The following is a 17,418-nucleotide window of genomic DNA, read 5'->3' as shown; positions in this document are numbered from 1 at the left end:
AAACTAAAAATACTACAATGTGCTGATAAGTTTTATTTAAACAAAATATCTGATCTCATAACTGTATAAATTTTATTCAAACAAATTTAATTATAAATTCTAAATCTGAAACTAACTAACTACAAGAATTCTTTTACATTCTTTCTATCAAATAATTTAAATTTACTTCGGACGTTTTCCGTGAAATATTTAGAGACTGACGCTCTAGTTTTAGATGTCCGCCGACCGGCTTTTTCTATCTAGCAACAGACGGTCAGACGTCTAAAGCACTCCCTCGTAACGAGTAAAATAAAACGCGAGTCAAAGCGGAATGCCAGACGAAGAATAGAATTGCGTCCGCGGTAACACTAGATCCGCGCGGCCTCCGACGAAAGTGAAGTGACATTTGCAGCGGAGTAAGATACAGCAGTTTATTTGGCATCACAAATTTCTTCAAAAATCAAGCAAATACAATCTGATATATCTATACATTATAAATCACAAATGATTCGAAAACGTGTTTACACTCGATGGCATTTATGATCAATGAGAGAAAAGGAGACGCACCGACATTAAGCTCGTCCCGGAAACTGGGAATGCGTGAAGTAATGATGGTAGTAAAATTAAAATGGTCGAAAGGTAACATTTTAAAAGTATGCTTTGGACGATACGAGTAACAACACAATTTTCTCAAATTTTGGACTAGAACCGTCGTACGAGTGAGAATACTTTGCAAATTATGGATTATTCTCATTTAACTTTTAATTACATTATATATATTCAAGTATTCTAAGTAATAATGCCATCTCAAAACACGGGGAGGTTCCAGTCTGTATATTACAATTAAGATTACTTCAATTTTTACAACTTCTGATGCTTTTTTTAAAAAATTCTTTTGAAGTCAAACACAAAAAAAGAAGGAACTAAGCTGTTTCACTCATCAGAATGCAAAGAGTAAGCAGCGAGATGAAGCACAAATGGAGTACTGATTTTTAAATGCAGTACTTGGTCCTACAATTCGTGCAGGAACGTGATGTGGGGATAGTCTTTCGCTACTTGTTGGTTTCTCATCTGTTATAGAAATGGATTGCCGGGTTTTGTTCTTGGGACTGTTGCGCCGTTCCTCTCCTAAAAGGAAAATCATAATGTTTTTTTTTTTTGTGGCCCGGATAAATTTTTCAAAAGAAATATTTTCTTACCAAGAACGGATTTGCAGCAATGGTCTGTTGCATCCAGGGACTCGCACTCTGTTCCAGTTTTGCTTCCGGAAAGGTCGGCTGGGCCACGTTCTGGTGGTTGACTAGGCCGGTTCCCCACGGGCCAACGTTTGCTCCCGGTGCGCCCCAGGCTACGACCGGCTGCCTGACTCCAAAGCCATTCTGGGTCCCAAACTGGTTTGTGGGAATGCCATTGGGTGATCCAGCCACATTGCCCGTGGGAAATGTTGCGAAGTTCACACCCGTTCCGAATCCCGCATATCCCTCTTCCACGGAAGCTCCAAAAGCCACGGTAGGCTGGACCACAATTCCGGGAGCGGAAACCGCTGTCTGAAAGGGATTTGCCGTCGCAAACGTCGGAACGGCCTGTTGCTGGGACACCGGCTGCTTGTTCCATCCGAGGGAATCGGTGCCGAACGGATTCGATCCTTTCAAATAAGAATTGAACCAGTCAAGTTTGAGTAAAAATACATCTCTATCATTACAAATCTAAAATATGTAAAATAATAAATATCGATCATTTATTAATGTGCAAAAAATAACAAACTTTAGATATCAAATATCTTATTGTGTCAATAAATCTGGAACATTGATGATGCCACCAAGAGTGCAGAGCCAAGCAGGACTTTAAGGACTAATTGGATCTAAACATAAGATTAATTTTTATGCCTCAACCATTTCTATCATTACTACTAAAATTGATATTTTCCATATATGTCTTTTTAGCTTAATTTTTTTAAAACCTGTGGATTTGTCTAAAGACATCACACCCAAATTTCATGTGTCAGAATGTTCTTTGGTTATAAACAACACATCCAAATTCAAATCTTTGGAATGAAATATTAATTTATACATACATTTCTTCATCAGTTTATCAAATATTACTTTGTTAGAATCATACAGATGAGCTCTGACTTGGACATAATTTATTCCTAAAAGTCTATGAAAGTTGAGAAAGTGTTTCCATGTTTAAAGGTAATTTTGTTCCTCGAAACAAGATTTTGTGAGGGTGTTTCAAAAAGTAACATCTTTTTAATATTAAATTTTTTTAGGTCATATGTTTATTCAGACTTAGTAGAAACCTATTTTCATTTGCAACAATAGTACACATTTATTAAATTATCCAGCAAATTTGCAATATTGGAAAAGCAGATTCCAAAAGTCTGTTTCTCAAGAGCTGAAACTTTTATTATTAGACCAACTATGTAGTAGTTGCCAGGCACTAGGTTGGGACTGTAGGTCAGACATTGAAAAGGAACTTTTGCAATATTTGATTATGGGTTGCAATTTTTTCTGCAACCTTTGTGCCATAGCCAAAAGTGGGCTAGTGGATCACTACTCATCTCATAAGCTTGTTTGTTTTTGTTTGAACATTTTGCACCATTGTCTAATGTTAGAATGATTTTCAGAATACACACACAAGATTTTGAAATGGATTTATGATAGTTTTTGTCCTTTAGCCTGGAGAAATCACACTACAGCTCTGTCCCTTTATAGTGGACAATGTGATAAGAGATGTGATTTTTACATTGATCTATCGTACTTGTCCACAAGTTAAGAATACCTGTTGCTCAACACTCTGGTGAAAAAGGGAGTGAACTTTATGTTTCTTCTAAATTTGGATTGAAACTGATGTAGAAAAAGCAATAATTTAAGAATTTCCCTTGTATAAAGAATCCGATTAGGCAAAATCCTTTAAGTTGGTTAAGTGAAAGTTGAAAGCAACATTTAAAAAATATACTTTGGAAATGAATGATGACAGAATTTTCACATAAATTTGTACTATAAATGGCAATGACTTGTTGTAAGGCACAAATCTTGAAAAAAATCTAAGCCATTTAGAGACTGATTAAAATGTTATTACAATAGATGCATGATTTGAAATAATAAACTCATCAAAATCACTCTCATACCTCATTAATACAGTGGTTTAGGTAGCAGATCATTGCTGTAAAGCAAATCACTACCTTGTTTGCACTTGCCAGTGCATATAAAAGCTAGAAACCTTTACATTGAACCTAAAAAAATTAAATAAAAATCCTGTTTTTTATTACAAGGTGAGTGCATAAAATAATAAACAAGAATATACTGTAGTTTGAGAACTGCTAATGCAGTGTTTTTAAAAGCTAAGAATCTTAAGGCAAGGGAAATCTCCAAGGAGACAGCATGATTTTGAGGTAACCAATTTTGATCAAACTCTGCAAGTTATAGTATATATATACATCTCCAACAATTGATATGTGCCAAGCAGTAAGATGCAATACTCAAAATTAAAGGAGAAAATTACTTGAAACCTTTAGAATCTCCATCATTTACAAATTGGATGGTGGCTTGGTGGTCAGTCTGCTGGTCTCTCAATCATCAGGTTGATGTTTCAAATTTTAGTGGTATCAATGGAATTTTTTTCCTAAAACTATCATTTTCACTCTATTCTTGGTACTTTTAAATCAGTTTTTCTCTGACAATATAATAAATTTATTTTTAGAAAGCTACAAAGAACAATAAAGAGGGTAATAAAATACTAAAATCCATCTGCATCAAGTAACAAGTCAATGCCAACAGCAATTAACAAATGCTATCTAACAATATTTATTTAAAAACAAAACATTTTCTTTATTTTCATGTACAGTATACACTTATGGTAACAAAATCATTGTTTAATAACCTAAATGCGTCTATAATTGCATCTTCATTTGATAAAGAACAAAAAAGATGACTGATATTTGATGCTAACATCAATAGCATAGAAATGTGTTCTGTAGAAGAATCACTGCATGACAATACTACAAAATTTACATATTGTGAAAACATTCTTCAAAATCAAGACCTAATTGCACTGAGGGTTGTTGTTCATCACTTTCAGAAGTTGTGAAGGCAGTAGAAAAAAACATTAAGTGTTCTGATATTTTCTAATGTGATATGGTACCAAATGATTCTCCTCCAAATTAGTTGATGATGGGAAGTGTTTTTAAATATTAATCAAGTTTGTTTTTCTAATAACATAGATAAATCTTATTGTAAAAATCTGAATTTATTCAATGAGCACACTACAGAAATCTTTATTGTTTCACATGCTTCTATGGCAATTAGCATCTACAAAATTATTCTCCCGGAAAGCAAACAGATTGAATAATGTTAATAAAAATGCCTTTTTCATTGACAAAAGTGGCCTGGAATAATGATAATTTTGTTTAAATCTAATCGTCTTCTCAAATAAATTATAAATGTTAGTATGAATTCCATATGTATATGAATAATTTTTAAATAAATATAATTTTTAATTTATTCTTAGTATTTTTTAATTTCTGTATAAAATAAAAGTTAAATTGATACAACCAAGATTGAAAACACCAACCTCACGAGGATTATGAAACTGGTACACCCCTACCGAGCCACTGGCCATTCTATAAATGATGAATATTTTAAAAGTTTTAAGTGATTTGCAATTTTCAACCTAAGTTTTCTCCTTTAATTTTGTGTCTTACTGCTTGGCAAATGTCAGTTTTTGGGGATGTACCTCACCAAGTTTGATCAAAATCAATGACCTAATGTTACACTGTCCCCTTATAAGAAAATTGAATAGCCATAGTTAAATTTGGCATATTAACAAAGATGTAGTTATTTCAAACTGCAAGATTGAACACATTTTCTTTCTTGTACTGTACATTAAGATAGGATAGGTGGGTTAAATCTCTTGAATATTTATTATTCATATAAAAGTAAAAGTATATCGGAATCAATCATGAAATTTTGAAATTGGCACATACTTTTTTCTTTAGAAAAGATTATGTCATAAATATTATTAAATTTCTACAATTAAGGCTAATGTAATTTGAATTCCGATTATAATAAGATTAAAACCTAAAACAAAACGTGAATAACTACTAACCTATTTCACCTGCATAATTACCTGTCCCCTCGTTCTTGAGCGTCACAGTGTTCCCAAAGAGATAGTTGTCGCTGGCAGACCAGTTGGAGGTACCACTCGTGGGCGTCTGGTGGAACAGGTTGTCCAGGTCTGCCAGGGCCGCGTATCTGTCGGCAGGAGGAGGCTGGACCGGACGCGAGGTAGGCTGCGAATTCAACTGGGACTCGTTCTTGGGACGTCCACCAAGGGGAGGGGCGTTGGCCACTGGGACATCCGTCCGTCTGCCACTGGAGGGGGCGGGGCGAACCGTGGCACCGGAGGTAACTGGAAAAGACGGCCACTGAGACGGCGTTGACTTCTCGGAAAGCTTGTTAGACGAAGGCGAGAAAGGATTCGTCGGAGAGAAAGTTGGCAGACTGAGGGGTCTGGGCATCGCCGTGCTGCCGGCAATGCTGCCATTGTCGGGAAGTTTGGATTGGGGAGGACGGGGAACGTTGGGTTGTCTGTGAGAGGAAGAGGAGGAAGGCGGAAGGGAAGACGTGGAACGGAGAGGATCCAGATCGTCGTCAAAAGACGTCCATCCGGCCGGAGGCGTACAGGCCTTCCGTTGATGAAAGGTACTCTGAGTAGTGACAGTAGTGGTAGCAGTAGTAGTAGTGGTAGTAGTCAAGGCTAGAGAGAAATATAAGAGAAAGACAGCAGTGAAAAGAAAAAGGACACAAAAGAAAATACTTGCAAAGTCATAGAAAAAGTGGCGTGCAGTGTTTATTTTCAAAAAAATCTTACCTGGGGTGTTGAAAGCACTTTCAAAATTGGCAAAATTTCCATTTGCACTAGTTGCTTCTGCTGTTAAAAAATAATATTTAGTACTGATTAATTAAAGTTATACAATTTATTTTAAATTATAATAAAATGAATATCAGAGATCAGAAAAAATGATTGAGTGGAGAATAATTTTTTTTGGTTATTTCAATTTCATCCTACCAGGATTGTAAGCATAGAACAACTATGAATAAAAAAACTCTACAATAACTTTGATTAGTTAATTAACTTTCTTCTGTTAATGAGATTGTGTTGTTATATATTCGTAACTATATTTTTCTAAGTAATTTTGTTAAATAATTTGCAAACTATTAAGTGTTTTTTATGACAGCAAAAATTTGGATATTCTTCTGAAAAATTGTTTTCATATATTTTAAGTATATAGCACTTGCACACAGCATTGCTTTATTGTTAGGAACATGTTTCAAAGTGAATAACAATTATTCAGGTCAGACTAAGTTTCAAAATGTTTAAACATTTTGGAATATCTTCTGTTAGGTCAATATTATGCATCATCATCTGACAGTTAATTACTAACAATATAGAGATTATCTGAATATGCTATAGTTACAAACATAAAATGACGGAGGAAGTCGTAAATGAAAATTTAACACAGACAATCTTACCCGACGACTTTGTGTTATTAAAAACATTTTCATCAAAACTGTTGAATTCAAAATGACCCTTGGATTGGGTCTTTGTGTTTGTCAGAGATGCCTGGTGGGCCGTGGACGACGTGACGGCCGGCAGCCACGACGAATTCGTGTTACCCTGTGGAAAGGGAGATGAATGAGTCAAAGCCATAGATTTGCAACATGTTCAGAAAATGTGACTGTAGCTTACCTGACCATGCTGGACGACTAGAGAAGCAACGTTGTTGCCCAGGAGAGATGAGAGAGGCTGCGTCTCCGGGACAAGACTGCTCTGAGAAGAGCTGGATGGCACAGAATTCTGCCTCTGCTGTTGGTCCTGATGCATCTTTTTCGTGGCTATGTCCGGATCCACATACCATCGTTTTCTCTCGTACTTTTGTATCATAAAATCTCTGATTCTCTGTTCATCACGGGACTCTGGTTCTAACACTCTGGAATCGTAGAGCCCCATCCACACGTACTGACAATACTTTAAGAAGGAAAAATTAATATATTATAATATACAATATGGAATATTGAAATTAATTTAAAAAGAAATATATTTGTGTTTATATTAAAAATTTAAATATCCATTTTTATAATTGAATAAATACGAAATATGTAAAGCAGTAAGAAATTTACATTTAATATCTCATTTAGGAACAGTATCAAATATAGTTTATAATTTATTTTTTGTTATTACATCAATCAAGATAAGATTATTATTGCTCCATTATCATTACTTATTTATCTCTTATCTACAGAAGTAAATTAGTTTATTAGTTGACAAATTCCAGACTTTGAACAGCAAGTGAAATCTGCATCGCTGTGACATGATTTTGTGCAGTAGAATCCGAGAAAGCCAATCATCACAAACAAAAGATAACTTCCTTGGGCCATGGTTCAATTGATAAAATTCAAACAGACCAAAACTTACCTCATTTCCCCTACTTTTTATAAATTCTATTTCTTCCATACTGAAGGTGGCCATGGTAATGGATTTGACTCGATGCGGTGGATTCAAACCTCGCCTGAAACAAAATTTTAATTAGAAAATAGGAAACATTTCAAAATCGCATACAGCCAATGTTATGAATTTTTGATTCATCACATTAATTGATTAACTTGATAAACCATTTGTAATTTCTTTAATTTTATTGTTTTAATTACAGTTTGTATAAATGGAAAATTAATTATTCTTGTAAAATGTAGATTAAAGTTATCAGAAAAATAATAATCATCATCTGTTCATGAGCAAAAAAAGTGGAATTTTCTATAACAAAAGATTGGAATGTTATAAAAATTCAAGAGATTTTTTTATGTATGAGTCAGTTTCCTGTAGAGTCATACAAAGTGAATTGTACATTGAGAAGCTGTCAAAGAATATTTCACAAATTATCTTATCTTTCACAGCAAATATTGAATTATTATAAAAAGCAAGCATGTGCAAGGGATTTTTAAAGGAGTGGAAAGACACTTCTTAAAGATTTTTTACTGTCAGTTTCCTTAATTGGCTGTTTTTTATTTTTGTGTTTGAGTAATTGTTTTAATTCCTCTCACATGGAGGACTAAACCTTCAAATCCCCATGTGCACAGCCTTACATTAATTAATTAAATAAATAACAAGGATCCTGGAGTCTGAATCCTTTTATCAAATTTATTATACTTAGAAATTGATATACAGAAGTTGATTTTGTTAATTCTTAATGTTTAAATGTTACCATTAAAATTTACAAGCACAGAAGTACACTAGTACACTATAACAATAGATTTATTGTTGATCAAAGATGCAATTAGGACATGTACTTTGATATTCTAATTTTCTTGGATACAAGACTATTGGTTATTTAGTGGATGAGTAGTGTTAGAAATTTCATGGATTAACCAAAACAAATAAGTGTAGAATATAACCTGTAGAGTCAAACCTCAATAGAACACCATCATTTTAATATGTCTGAAATCGGAATTGAATCATATGTGATGCTAAACTGAGGAAACTCGTGCAATAAAAAATAATTTAAATTAACGAGAGTTATGCACAAGTTTTGGATCTGAATGTTCTGAAGTCAAGTGATTTTGCAATAACTATATCCTTGGCAATGCAGAATCCTATACTAGGTAATCCAATGATGACGAAAGATACTAATTACAGTTACAAGGAAGATCTGTTCACAAGCATTGATTGAGCAGTAATGAGGGTGTTGACATATCAAAATTAAAACTTTAATAATTGCAAACCTAATTTGACAAATACTTTTTAACATTTATAGTTACTTTATGTAGCTTTATGGGTTTGTATATAACTCAGTAATTACAAATTGCTTGTGTGTTCGTGCATTTAACTTTTGTTTTAAATGAATCTGAGTCAAATACTGAACTTCTCCAATTAACTTTCATTGATTAAACTAAACAGGATGTATGCTCTATCTAGTTTAACCTTCACCGACAAATAATTTATAGCAAAAAAGTGTGTAAACGGTAGTCTTTGCTACTTGTTTACCTACACAGTTTGAATAGTTGAAGTATGGACAAACAAATTGATACAGCAGATACAGTTGATAGGAAAATTGCAAGCAAATAGATTAAACTGTATTTGGATATCTTCATAATGTCTAATAATAAAACTTGCTATTGCATCTAGCAACCAATGACAATTTAAATTCATGTGTGTGTAGCAAGACAAAATGATATATCAAATTGGAATCATCCATTCAAATTACAAAAGATGGAATTTCCCAATGACAGATATAACCTTGTATCTGACATGTATGTTGGGAACAATACTGTAAAAGATTGTAATTTTCTGAAAGTAATCCTATATCACATTCTGTTATCAATGAATCAAGGAGAAGATGGAATGTCTATTGGACTTTCTTGTCTAGTTTAGTGTTGTAACATTTTAGCATCATATATGCCTTGGATCTTTATAGTTTATACTTTTGTCAATTGTACTGTTGAGGAAACTACAGATTTTTGAGAGAATGTAATCCTAGAAGGCTGAGATGGATAGAAAAATTTTAGGCCAGTGTAGATGGCTCATTTCCTAATCCACAAAGAAGAAATTTAGGAAATTAACTCAAAATTTTAAAAGACAAAATAGGAATAAAATATCAAATAACCTTCAATTGATATTTATATAAATACATAATTAACTATTCATACATTTTTGATTGATGTATTTGAATTATAGCTGACTCATAATGTAAAAAAGACTTTATTGAAATAAAAACATTCATCTAAAATGTATGCAGATAACAGTGGGATATACACAAAATCTTTTTCAAATTACTTATTTGGAAGTTAGTTAAATAAAATTTACAGCTTCCTAATTTACAAGTATGATAACTTAACTCTATCGTCAATAGGCAAACTTTAGCATAATCAACAATTAATTGGATCTCTCGACTCCGAGGGAGTTCGACAACTGCCCGAATCGACGTCCGGCACCTTTGGATAATTTACTTTACTGTTATTTAAACTCTATCTTCTTCAATTTAAATGCAACTCGGATCGTCAAGTATCTTTTTAACACAATTTCCTTACAGGAAACTTTATAAACAATATAAAAAAAAAATCAAATGTTTAAAGTTGGTTCCTTGCCAAGCAAGCCTAAATTACTTTGGAAACTTTTTTTAAATAATATATTTATACTTTCAAGAAGTAGTTAACTGTATGCAAATCTTAATTAAACACTAAGTCTCTAACTTTGTAGATGCATTTTTAATCATTGTATTATATCTTAAGCATTAATTTTATGTTAAAAAATTATATAAACTGAGTATAAATATCAGTTTTAAAGAGAAATATTACCAAATATACAACTGAAAAAATAATAATAAGCTTGTCAATAGATATAACGCTTCAATAATATCTAATCTGTGAATTCCATAATGATAACTGATTTTGAAACCATGCAGCAGGAGATACAATTAATATTTATCTCGTTAAGAAACGAGCCATGAAAAATGTTCCCCCACCGGATTAAAACTTCCCTCTTCCTCCCGATCACAATATGACAGGAACTTAAACATTTAAATTTAACAATCCTCTAACAAAATAATCTGACATTCTTGATAAATAAATGTGTGTTTATTTTTCTTGGTCTTCCTGTTCTAATAAGGAAAAATGCTATTATCCTCTACAGCTTATAATTTTAAAATATACAATAGAAAAATATTGTTAAAAAAGTTATATAAAATAAATGGCAATTATTAAATTTCACTTATACCTAGAGACAAAACTAAGTTTCTAAGTTTGCGTACTGTACCGAAGATGACTGTAAAAACCCATTTGGTCAAATACGATGAGTCATACCTACAAATTTGCATATATAAATATTCATAATAGGTAACTTAAGTCTTACGAAGGAGCACTCCAACCATTTACGAGCACTGTTTAATACAATTAAGTCTTATAAAACTGATTCTACTTGGTCAGAATCGACAAAATATTACTCAGATAACAACTAAGTATCTGAGTTAACTTTCAAATTGCATAAATTTATTATTTTCTAAGTGTAATTTTGTGTAAATTTACATTGCCTTTGACAAATCCAAGAGCAGAGGAAGATATGGAAAATAAGCAAGGTCGGCCCAATATAAACAACTAATTAAAGCTTACGATAAACACTGCCCGTTATTGTTTTTTTATGCAGCTGATAAAAATCACCGAGATAAATATTTAATTAAAAAATAAGGATAAAATTAAATCTTTACGTAATCATTTTTATAAACTATTCTAATTAATTAGTTTTAAGTTTAAATTTGTGTTATGAATTGCATTATTGGAATGTTATATAAATACATTATCTTAAATATTTTTAAATGATTTATGAATTTTTCTCCTAAATAATGCTTTGTGAATATTTATTAAACTTCATGAGAAAAATGCAAGTTTTAAAAATTACAAGCAAAAATGTTGGGTTTGTAGGTTAAATGCATTCACATCTCATAATCAACTATTTATATTGAACTACTACTACTTTTCCTACAAGTTCTCTAATCTTTGATTAAAAATGCTCAGAAATTGCAGTTTAATATCAAAATTATGCATTTAGATTCTATGTATATTAAACAACAGACTCTAATTTATCAGTATTTATATTGTTTGAGGAAAGGATGTGGATACAAACAACACAGCTATGCATAAAACATCTGAGGTTCCAAACATAAATCAGAAAGAGCATCTTACTGAAAAAAATAAGACATCCAGATAAATATTTTATCTGTAAATTTTCAAAGTAGTCAAGAACAAACATCCGTAAAATGCATTTATTGCTCCAATTGTCGACCCGTTTAAAGAGATCGTCCAAGCCATAAAATATTCTGAGAATTAACATGTTCGTTATCAAATATCTGATCAATTATATACTAAGTTATAGATGCAAATTTAATATAGTCTCTCTAAATAGAGGAAAGAATATGGATGCGAGTGATGCATCAAATGTTCAAAGCTCACCAAAGATGGTATATTTCTATGCAAGTTCAAATGTTAAACAAACTCCAAACTCTCTCTAAGTATTTTGTACGAACATACAAATCTTCATACAATACATTTATGGTGATAGTCGACCCATTTAAACAGACCGTCAGAGTCATTAAAATCTCTAGAAATACATTCAAATTTAATTATCATCAGAAATACGATACACTATTTATTAAATGTTATTCAATTTTAATATAACATATCTTATTAGAGCAAATAACTTGAATACGAGCCATAAACACTCAAATCTCTCACGCACATCATATTATTATATGTATTTTCAAATTTAAACTCAAAATAACTTTCTTTTTTTCAAGCAAATACTTTGTAGACACGAAGATAAGTAAACCTCCATAAAATACATTTATAGCCGTTTGATGGTCAATCTCATTTAATCGGATCGTCCGAGCCAATAAAATCTCTAGGAACGTATCCAGAATTAACATCCCATCGCCCAAAATCCGATCAATTATATACTAAATTACACACTCTGACTTAATCTTATTGCAGGGAAAGATGCAGAATAATATGACAGGCAATAAACATCCAAAACAAATCATAAGCTCCAAACTAATATTTTCAAATTAAAACTCAGAACAATAAAGTATTTGCTTGTTCTCTCCAAAAAAAGAAAATAATTTGTATGCAAAAAACCTCCATAAAATATATTCTCGGCCATTTGACAGTCGATCTCATTTAAGCGCACGTCCAAGAGAATAATATCTCTAGGAAGGAATTCAGAACAAACATACTATCATTAGAAATCTGATCGAATACATACTATATTATACACTCGAATTCGATTCCACACATCCGATTGCAGAGAAGGATGCGGACAGAGTAACACGACCGGCGATAAACAGCCAAACTAATACCGTACACATATTTTCAAATTTAAATTCGGCATAACTTTCTTTTTGAAAGAACAAGAAAATACTTCATATAAACGGAGACAAACAGCCACAAAGTAATTATCTTCGGCCATTTGACCACAGAATTCGGAATAATCATACCATCGTCCAAAGTCCGACCAATTACACATTAGACACAAATTTAATGCCACGCATCTTACGGCGGGAAAGGATCGGAGGCGAGTAATAAGTAATACGACAGGCAATAAACATCCAAAAGTACCGCAAGTTCCAAACTTTACATATTTTCAAATTTAAACTCGGAAAAACTTCTCTACGGAGAATAACGAGCAAACATTTCGTACACCCGGCGGCAAACGGACGAACTTCCGAGCAATTAAAATTCTCACGGAACAAATGCCTCTACCATCAAAATACCCAAAGAATTATGTATACGATGTGTTATATAATGTAAATCTGTGACCCACATAACACCCAGAACATTTGAAATTTTGTAATGTTCCAAGTGTTGGATGCTCCAAATTCCATTGTATCAGATGACAAACACACGAAGATAATTAGAAAAAATGTCATTTAACCGAGCGATGTGGGCAATTTGTGGGCATTTGTAACTCTTTCACTTCCAATTATGGGCAATTACGTAGATGCTTAGGAAAAATTGAATATTTGTGGCTGTAGATAACGTTTTTTCGGTAATTAAACGATGCAGAAGTACAATATAAACATTTGTTATGTGTTAAGAGGTGGAGTTCGTTAGCAATCGCCATTAAAAATGAAAAAAAAGAGGTGAGAAGACGTCAAACGTCTTCGCCTACTCACAAGATTCCGCCGCATGACGTACACACGAACGATCCTATTGTGACGTTTACGTAAGTGGGTCCTCTCTGTCGGCAATCGAAGCATTGCTTGTTAGCTGGCAACGACGCTAATTCTCTTAAAGTCTTTAAATTTTTCTCCTCTTGCGTTCGCCTTCGCGCCGCCATCTTTACCGGAAGTAAACTCTAGTGACGTAACGGCCGGCACCCGGGCATGCTCCGTTCCGCCACCTAACTTCGTCCTCCATCTGTCGGTGCGTGGAATAACCGGATGTCGTCTGTTTTCGTACTTTTTAATTACGGAACCATTTAAATCGAGATAAATGCGCAGTTGGTAATGTTTTCTTTGTAAAACAAATAATTTAGTTTCATTTGAAAGATTTTGGAGATGGAAATTAATATTCGTGTTTTGTTGCCAGATCTTGAACGTTTAAAAATTAGTGTTGCCAGATTTTGCGGTTTTTAGTGTTTTCTATTAGATTAGATTCAATTGATAAAATAGAGTAACGCAACACTTAACCGATCTATAATTGGGGTGTCTTCGATAGGACTGTATATGGGAAAATGGTCCGTATTTAGTTATTGGACACGTGTTTATACCATTTATAATTTAGATTTTTCGAGTCGTCCATCCAACACGCAGAAAAATTTTTGCTTTTAGAAAATCAGTGAAATTATTTCGAATAGTTTAGAAAGAATTACTAACAATTTCGATTACAAAGTTACTTCTGTATATCAATCTACGCTTTTCAGTTATGAATATGACAACACAATTGTCTTTTTCCCAATTAAATTATATTTGAAACTGCCAAACGAAATCGGCTCGCTTATCAGATAAGTTGATAATTTACCATCACAGAATGTGAGCAGTTGTGTGGAAACGGCCGCAGATAAATTATTGTGTAGGTGAGCTGACATTTTGAATTTAGGCTTCAGTTTTCGCACATTTATACAAACAAGCAAACGTTTCAAACCAGCTTTAAGTTAATCGGTTTTGCAATTCCTACTTATGGTAATGTTTTTGGAACGAATGGGAAAATTTTTCGTGGAAATCGCCAATGCACACGTCGTGGAATAACGGAACATTCCATTTTGAATGATACGAATACACGCCTACCCAACACGGACTCAACAATTTAAGATACAGCCAGTTAACTTGCGATAAAAAACTTCAACAGTTCTTTTTCACTGTTAAATCGAATTTATGAATAACACTAAAATTTTTTCCACGTGTAAAGGACTCGAAGTGCTACGAAGAAGAAAAGAAAATGCTCGATAATCCACAATTTTATGCTGTAAGACACTATTGACCAATCAACTGCGAATGCTTTGGGGAAAACAACAACGTGGTAGTGAATTATAATGGTAAAGAGTTGACGAACGTCCCGAAGTTCTCATTGAAAGCGTGACAATCGTCGATCTGAATAATAATAAAACTAGCGAATTGTCTAATTTGGATCGCGTGACTTGGAAAAACGTCACTGGACTACGTCTCAGCAACAATTCTTTGTCTCGTGTCTCCGATTGTGTCCTTCCACCACACATTAATATGCTGTTTCTGGACGGAAATCGTTTAACGGCATCACCTTCGGGGCTAATGAATCTTATCGACGTTTCCACGAAATTTAAGATTTTTTTGTCCGGAAACAATTGAAGTTGTGACTGCGATTCCCTATTTACGAAAGATTGGTTGTTTAGAAACAAACAGAAGAGTGGTTAAATCACGCGACATACATTCTGTTTCTTCGTCTTTTATGAACACCATCTCTAATGATTATTGCACAGAAATGAGAGAAGTTAAGCGGAGGAAAATAAAAGCGCATATTAAAATTTCGGTTAATGTTACCTATGGTTTCAAAATGGAGGAACTTTCGACAATCTCAATTCGGGGCATTCGGTGGAAAAGTTGACAGAGGGAGCTGTTTGATAAAACGTGTTTAAACGGCTCACCAGGCTCGCGTAGTTTACCACGGCAAGAATTAAAGTGGTTAAATGTATTGTACTGTACTTGAGTTATCCACGAGGTCCCGTACCAGAAACTTGCCTGTGCTTCCGCCCAGCGATCAAGAAGTCTCCTACCTGTCTGAGGGATCCTAAATTGAATACTTTCTGCCAGAAAACTTCGGGAGATTTTCGGGATGGTACCCTGCGTGTTTGTCGAGCTTCGACTTCCAATATCCAGCCACTCCTATTACAGGTTCGGTCAGACCCGCAATGGAGCGGCCAAATTTATTATTTTGCAATAAATTATGTTATCAGGAAGAAAGCCGGAGATTTTGTTGATACTAAATTAACGCTCGAAAAATCAATGGATTTGATATCCCCATGCATTGTCAACGACATACAATAAGCTTCGTCTTCACAGCAGTGTATTTTAGTAATGTCGAAAACATATAGTAGGTAGTTTGATCACTTTTCCTTGAAGTTTTAACTGTAAAACATTTTGAATTCCAAGAACATTAAGTAAATCAATTTAGTGACCTAAATATCGTCCTCGAAAAGTTATAGTAAGGGACTATATAAGTCTTCGGTTTATCAATTTTATTTCTTTAATTTAATCATTGGATTCTTTGGGGGCCATTGAGAAGAAAGTACTGTATTTATAATAACTATAATTTTTTTTTGTTACTTGTATTTATATGTGGTTCTATTACAAATTGTTTTTGGCTGTATAAAGAATAACTTTAGGAGAGTGGTAGCTTCATGATCAAATTACCTTTCCAAAACTCTTACTGTATTGTATTCTTAATTAATCGAATAAGATTAATTAGAGGACATTTTCCTCCCCGTCGATCAGCCATTTTAAGCAGTGAACGGTATAAAGGCGCGAGACTACCGCAATTTATTAAATAAATAAACACGAAGTATTTATATACATGTGTAGAATACATCCGTACGAAACGTTTATAGCTAAGGCTATAAAGCAAAAAAGCAGGAAATTAATTAGCTGAATGCGATATGTCTATCGAATTAGAGTAGAAATGATATATGAACGTATCGACGTGATAATTTATCGACTTTAGAACTCCCGAAAAGAACTGGTAGACGTTAACCCATTAATTCTTGATTATGGCACGATACCGTAGGAGGGCGCCACTAACAGAAATATCGATGCTTCCAGTTCTAAAATGCAGCAAGACGAAATACAAAAAGTAGACCCCCCTACAACACTGTCGATAATTCCGTGTTATATGAATTCCATGTTGTACGAGTCACTTAGATTTTACAAATACGTGAGCCGTTCACAGTCCGGCACACGTATTTGTAAAATCTAAGTGGCTCGTACGACATCGAATTCATATAACACGAAATTATCTACAGTGTTATAGGGGAGTCCACTGTATTTATTTATAGTTATTATATTCATCAAGAGATGGCAGCCCGGAGCCAGCTTTCTGCCAAATTGCTTGTTAATTACAGTATTTAATTTTATAGCCCGATAAAGAATCCGGCTTTTCGTCTGGCATTTAAAATCATTTTAAAAATTTAGTTATTTATTTTTTAGCCCCGTCAGAGGTAGCATTTCTGTTTGTTTAATAATAACGTTTTTATAAAAAAATGTGATTAATGTTATCTCCTCTTATCATTTTTATATACGCATTTTTCCAATTAGCAGTGGAGATTGTTGTTTCTACGGCGGCGTGCCATAATTTTTTCAGTTATTTATCCTTACCAAAAGACAAAATTAATTGAAATATATAATAATTATAATTAAAAAATAATAAATAA

At 33.4% G+C, this 17,418-nt stretch overlaps 1 protein-coding gene across 4 annotated transcripts; it reads right to left on the bottom strand.

Moving 5' to 3' along the window:
- Positions 1 to 55: 55 nt before the first annotated feature.
- Positions 56 to 13,947, bottom strand: LOC111630173 (arf-GAP domain and FG repeat-containing protein 1-like). Of its 4 annotated transcripts, none has more exons than XM_023374231.1 (8): positions 13,694 to 13,947; positions 7,456 to 7,549; positions 6,730 to 7,008; positions 6,513 to 6,657; positions 5,851 to 5,910; positions 5,095 to 5,736; positions 1,179 to 1,624; positions 56 to 1,107 (listed from the first exon to the last, which is right to left on the bottom strand). In XM_023374231.1, the coding sequence occupies exons 1-8, from the start codon at positions 13,855 to 13,857 to the stop codon at positions 1,054 to 1,056; spliced, it is 1,884 nt and encodes a 627-aa protein (XP_023229999.1). In that variant the 5' UTR covers positions 13,858 to 13,947; the 3' UTR covers positions 56 to 1,053. The 4 variants fall into 4 exon arrangements, with proteins under 4 accessions (XP_023229999.1, XP_023230000.1, XP_023229998.1 ...); XM_023374232.1 differs by having other exon boundaries at positions 5,107 to 5,736; XM_023374230.1 differs by having other exon boundaries at positions 5,086 to 5,736; positions 13,694 to 13,946.
- Positions 13,948 to 17,418: the final 3,471 nt, after the last annotated feature.

The sequence above is a fragment of the Centruroides sculpturatus genome, unplaced genomic scaffold (genome assembly GCF_000671375.1).
Source record: "Centruroides sculpturatus isolate CEXI.00-Female unplaced genomic scaffold, Cexi_2.0 scaffold521, whole genome shotgun sequence".
Lineage (NCBI taxonomy): Eukaryota > Metazoa > Arthropoda > Arachnida > Scorpiones > Buthidae > Centruroides > Centruroides sculpturatus.
This window is presented reverse-complemented; position numbering and strand designations above follow the sequence as displayed.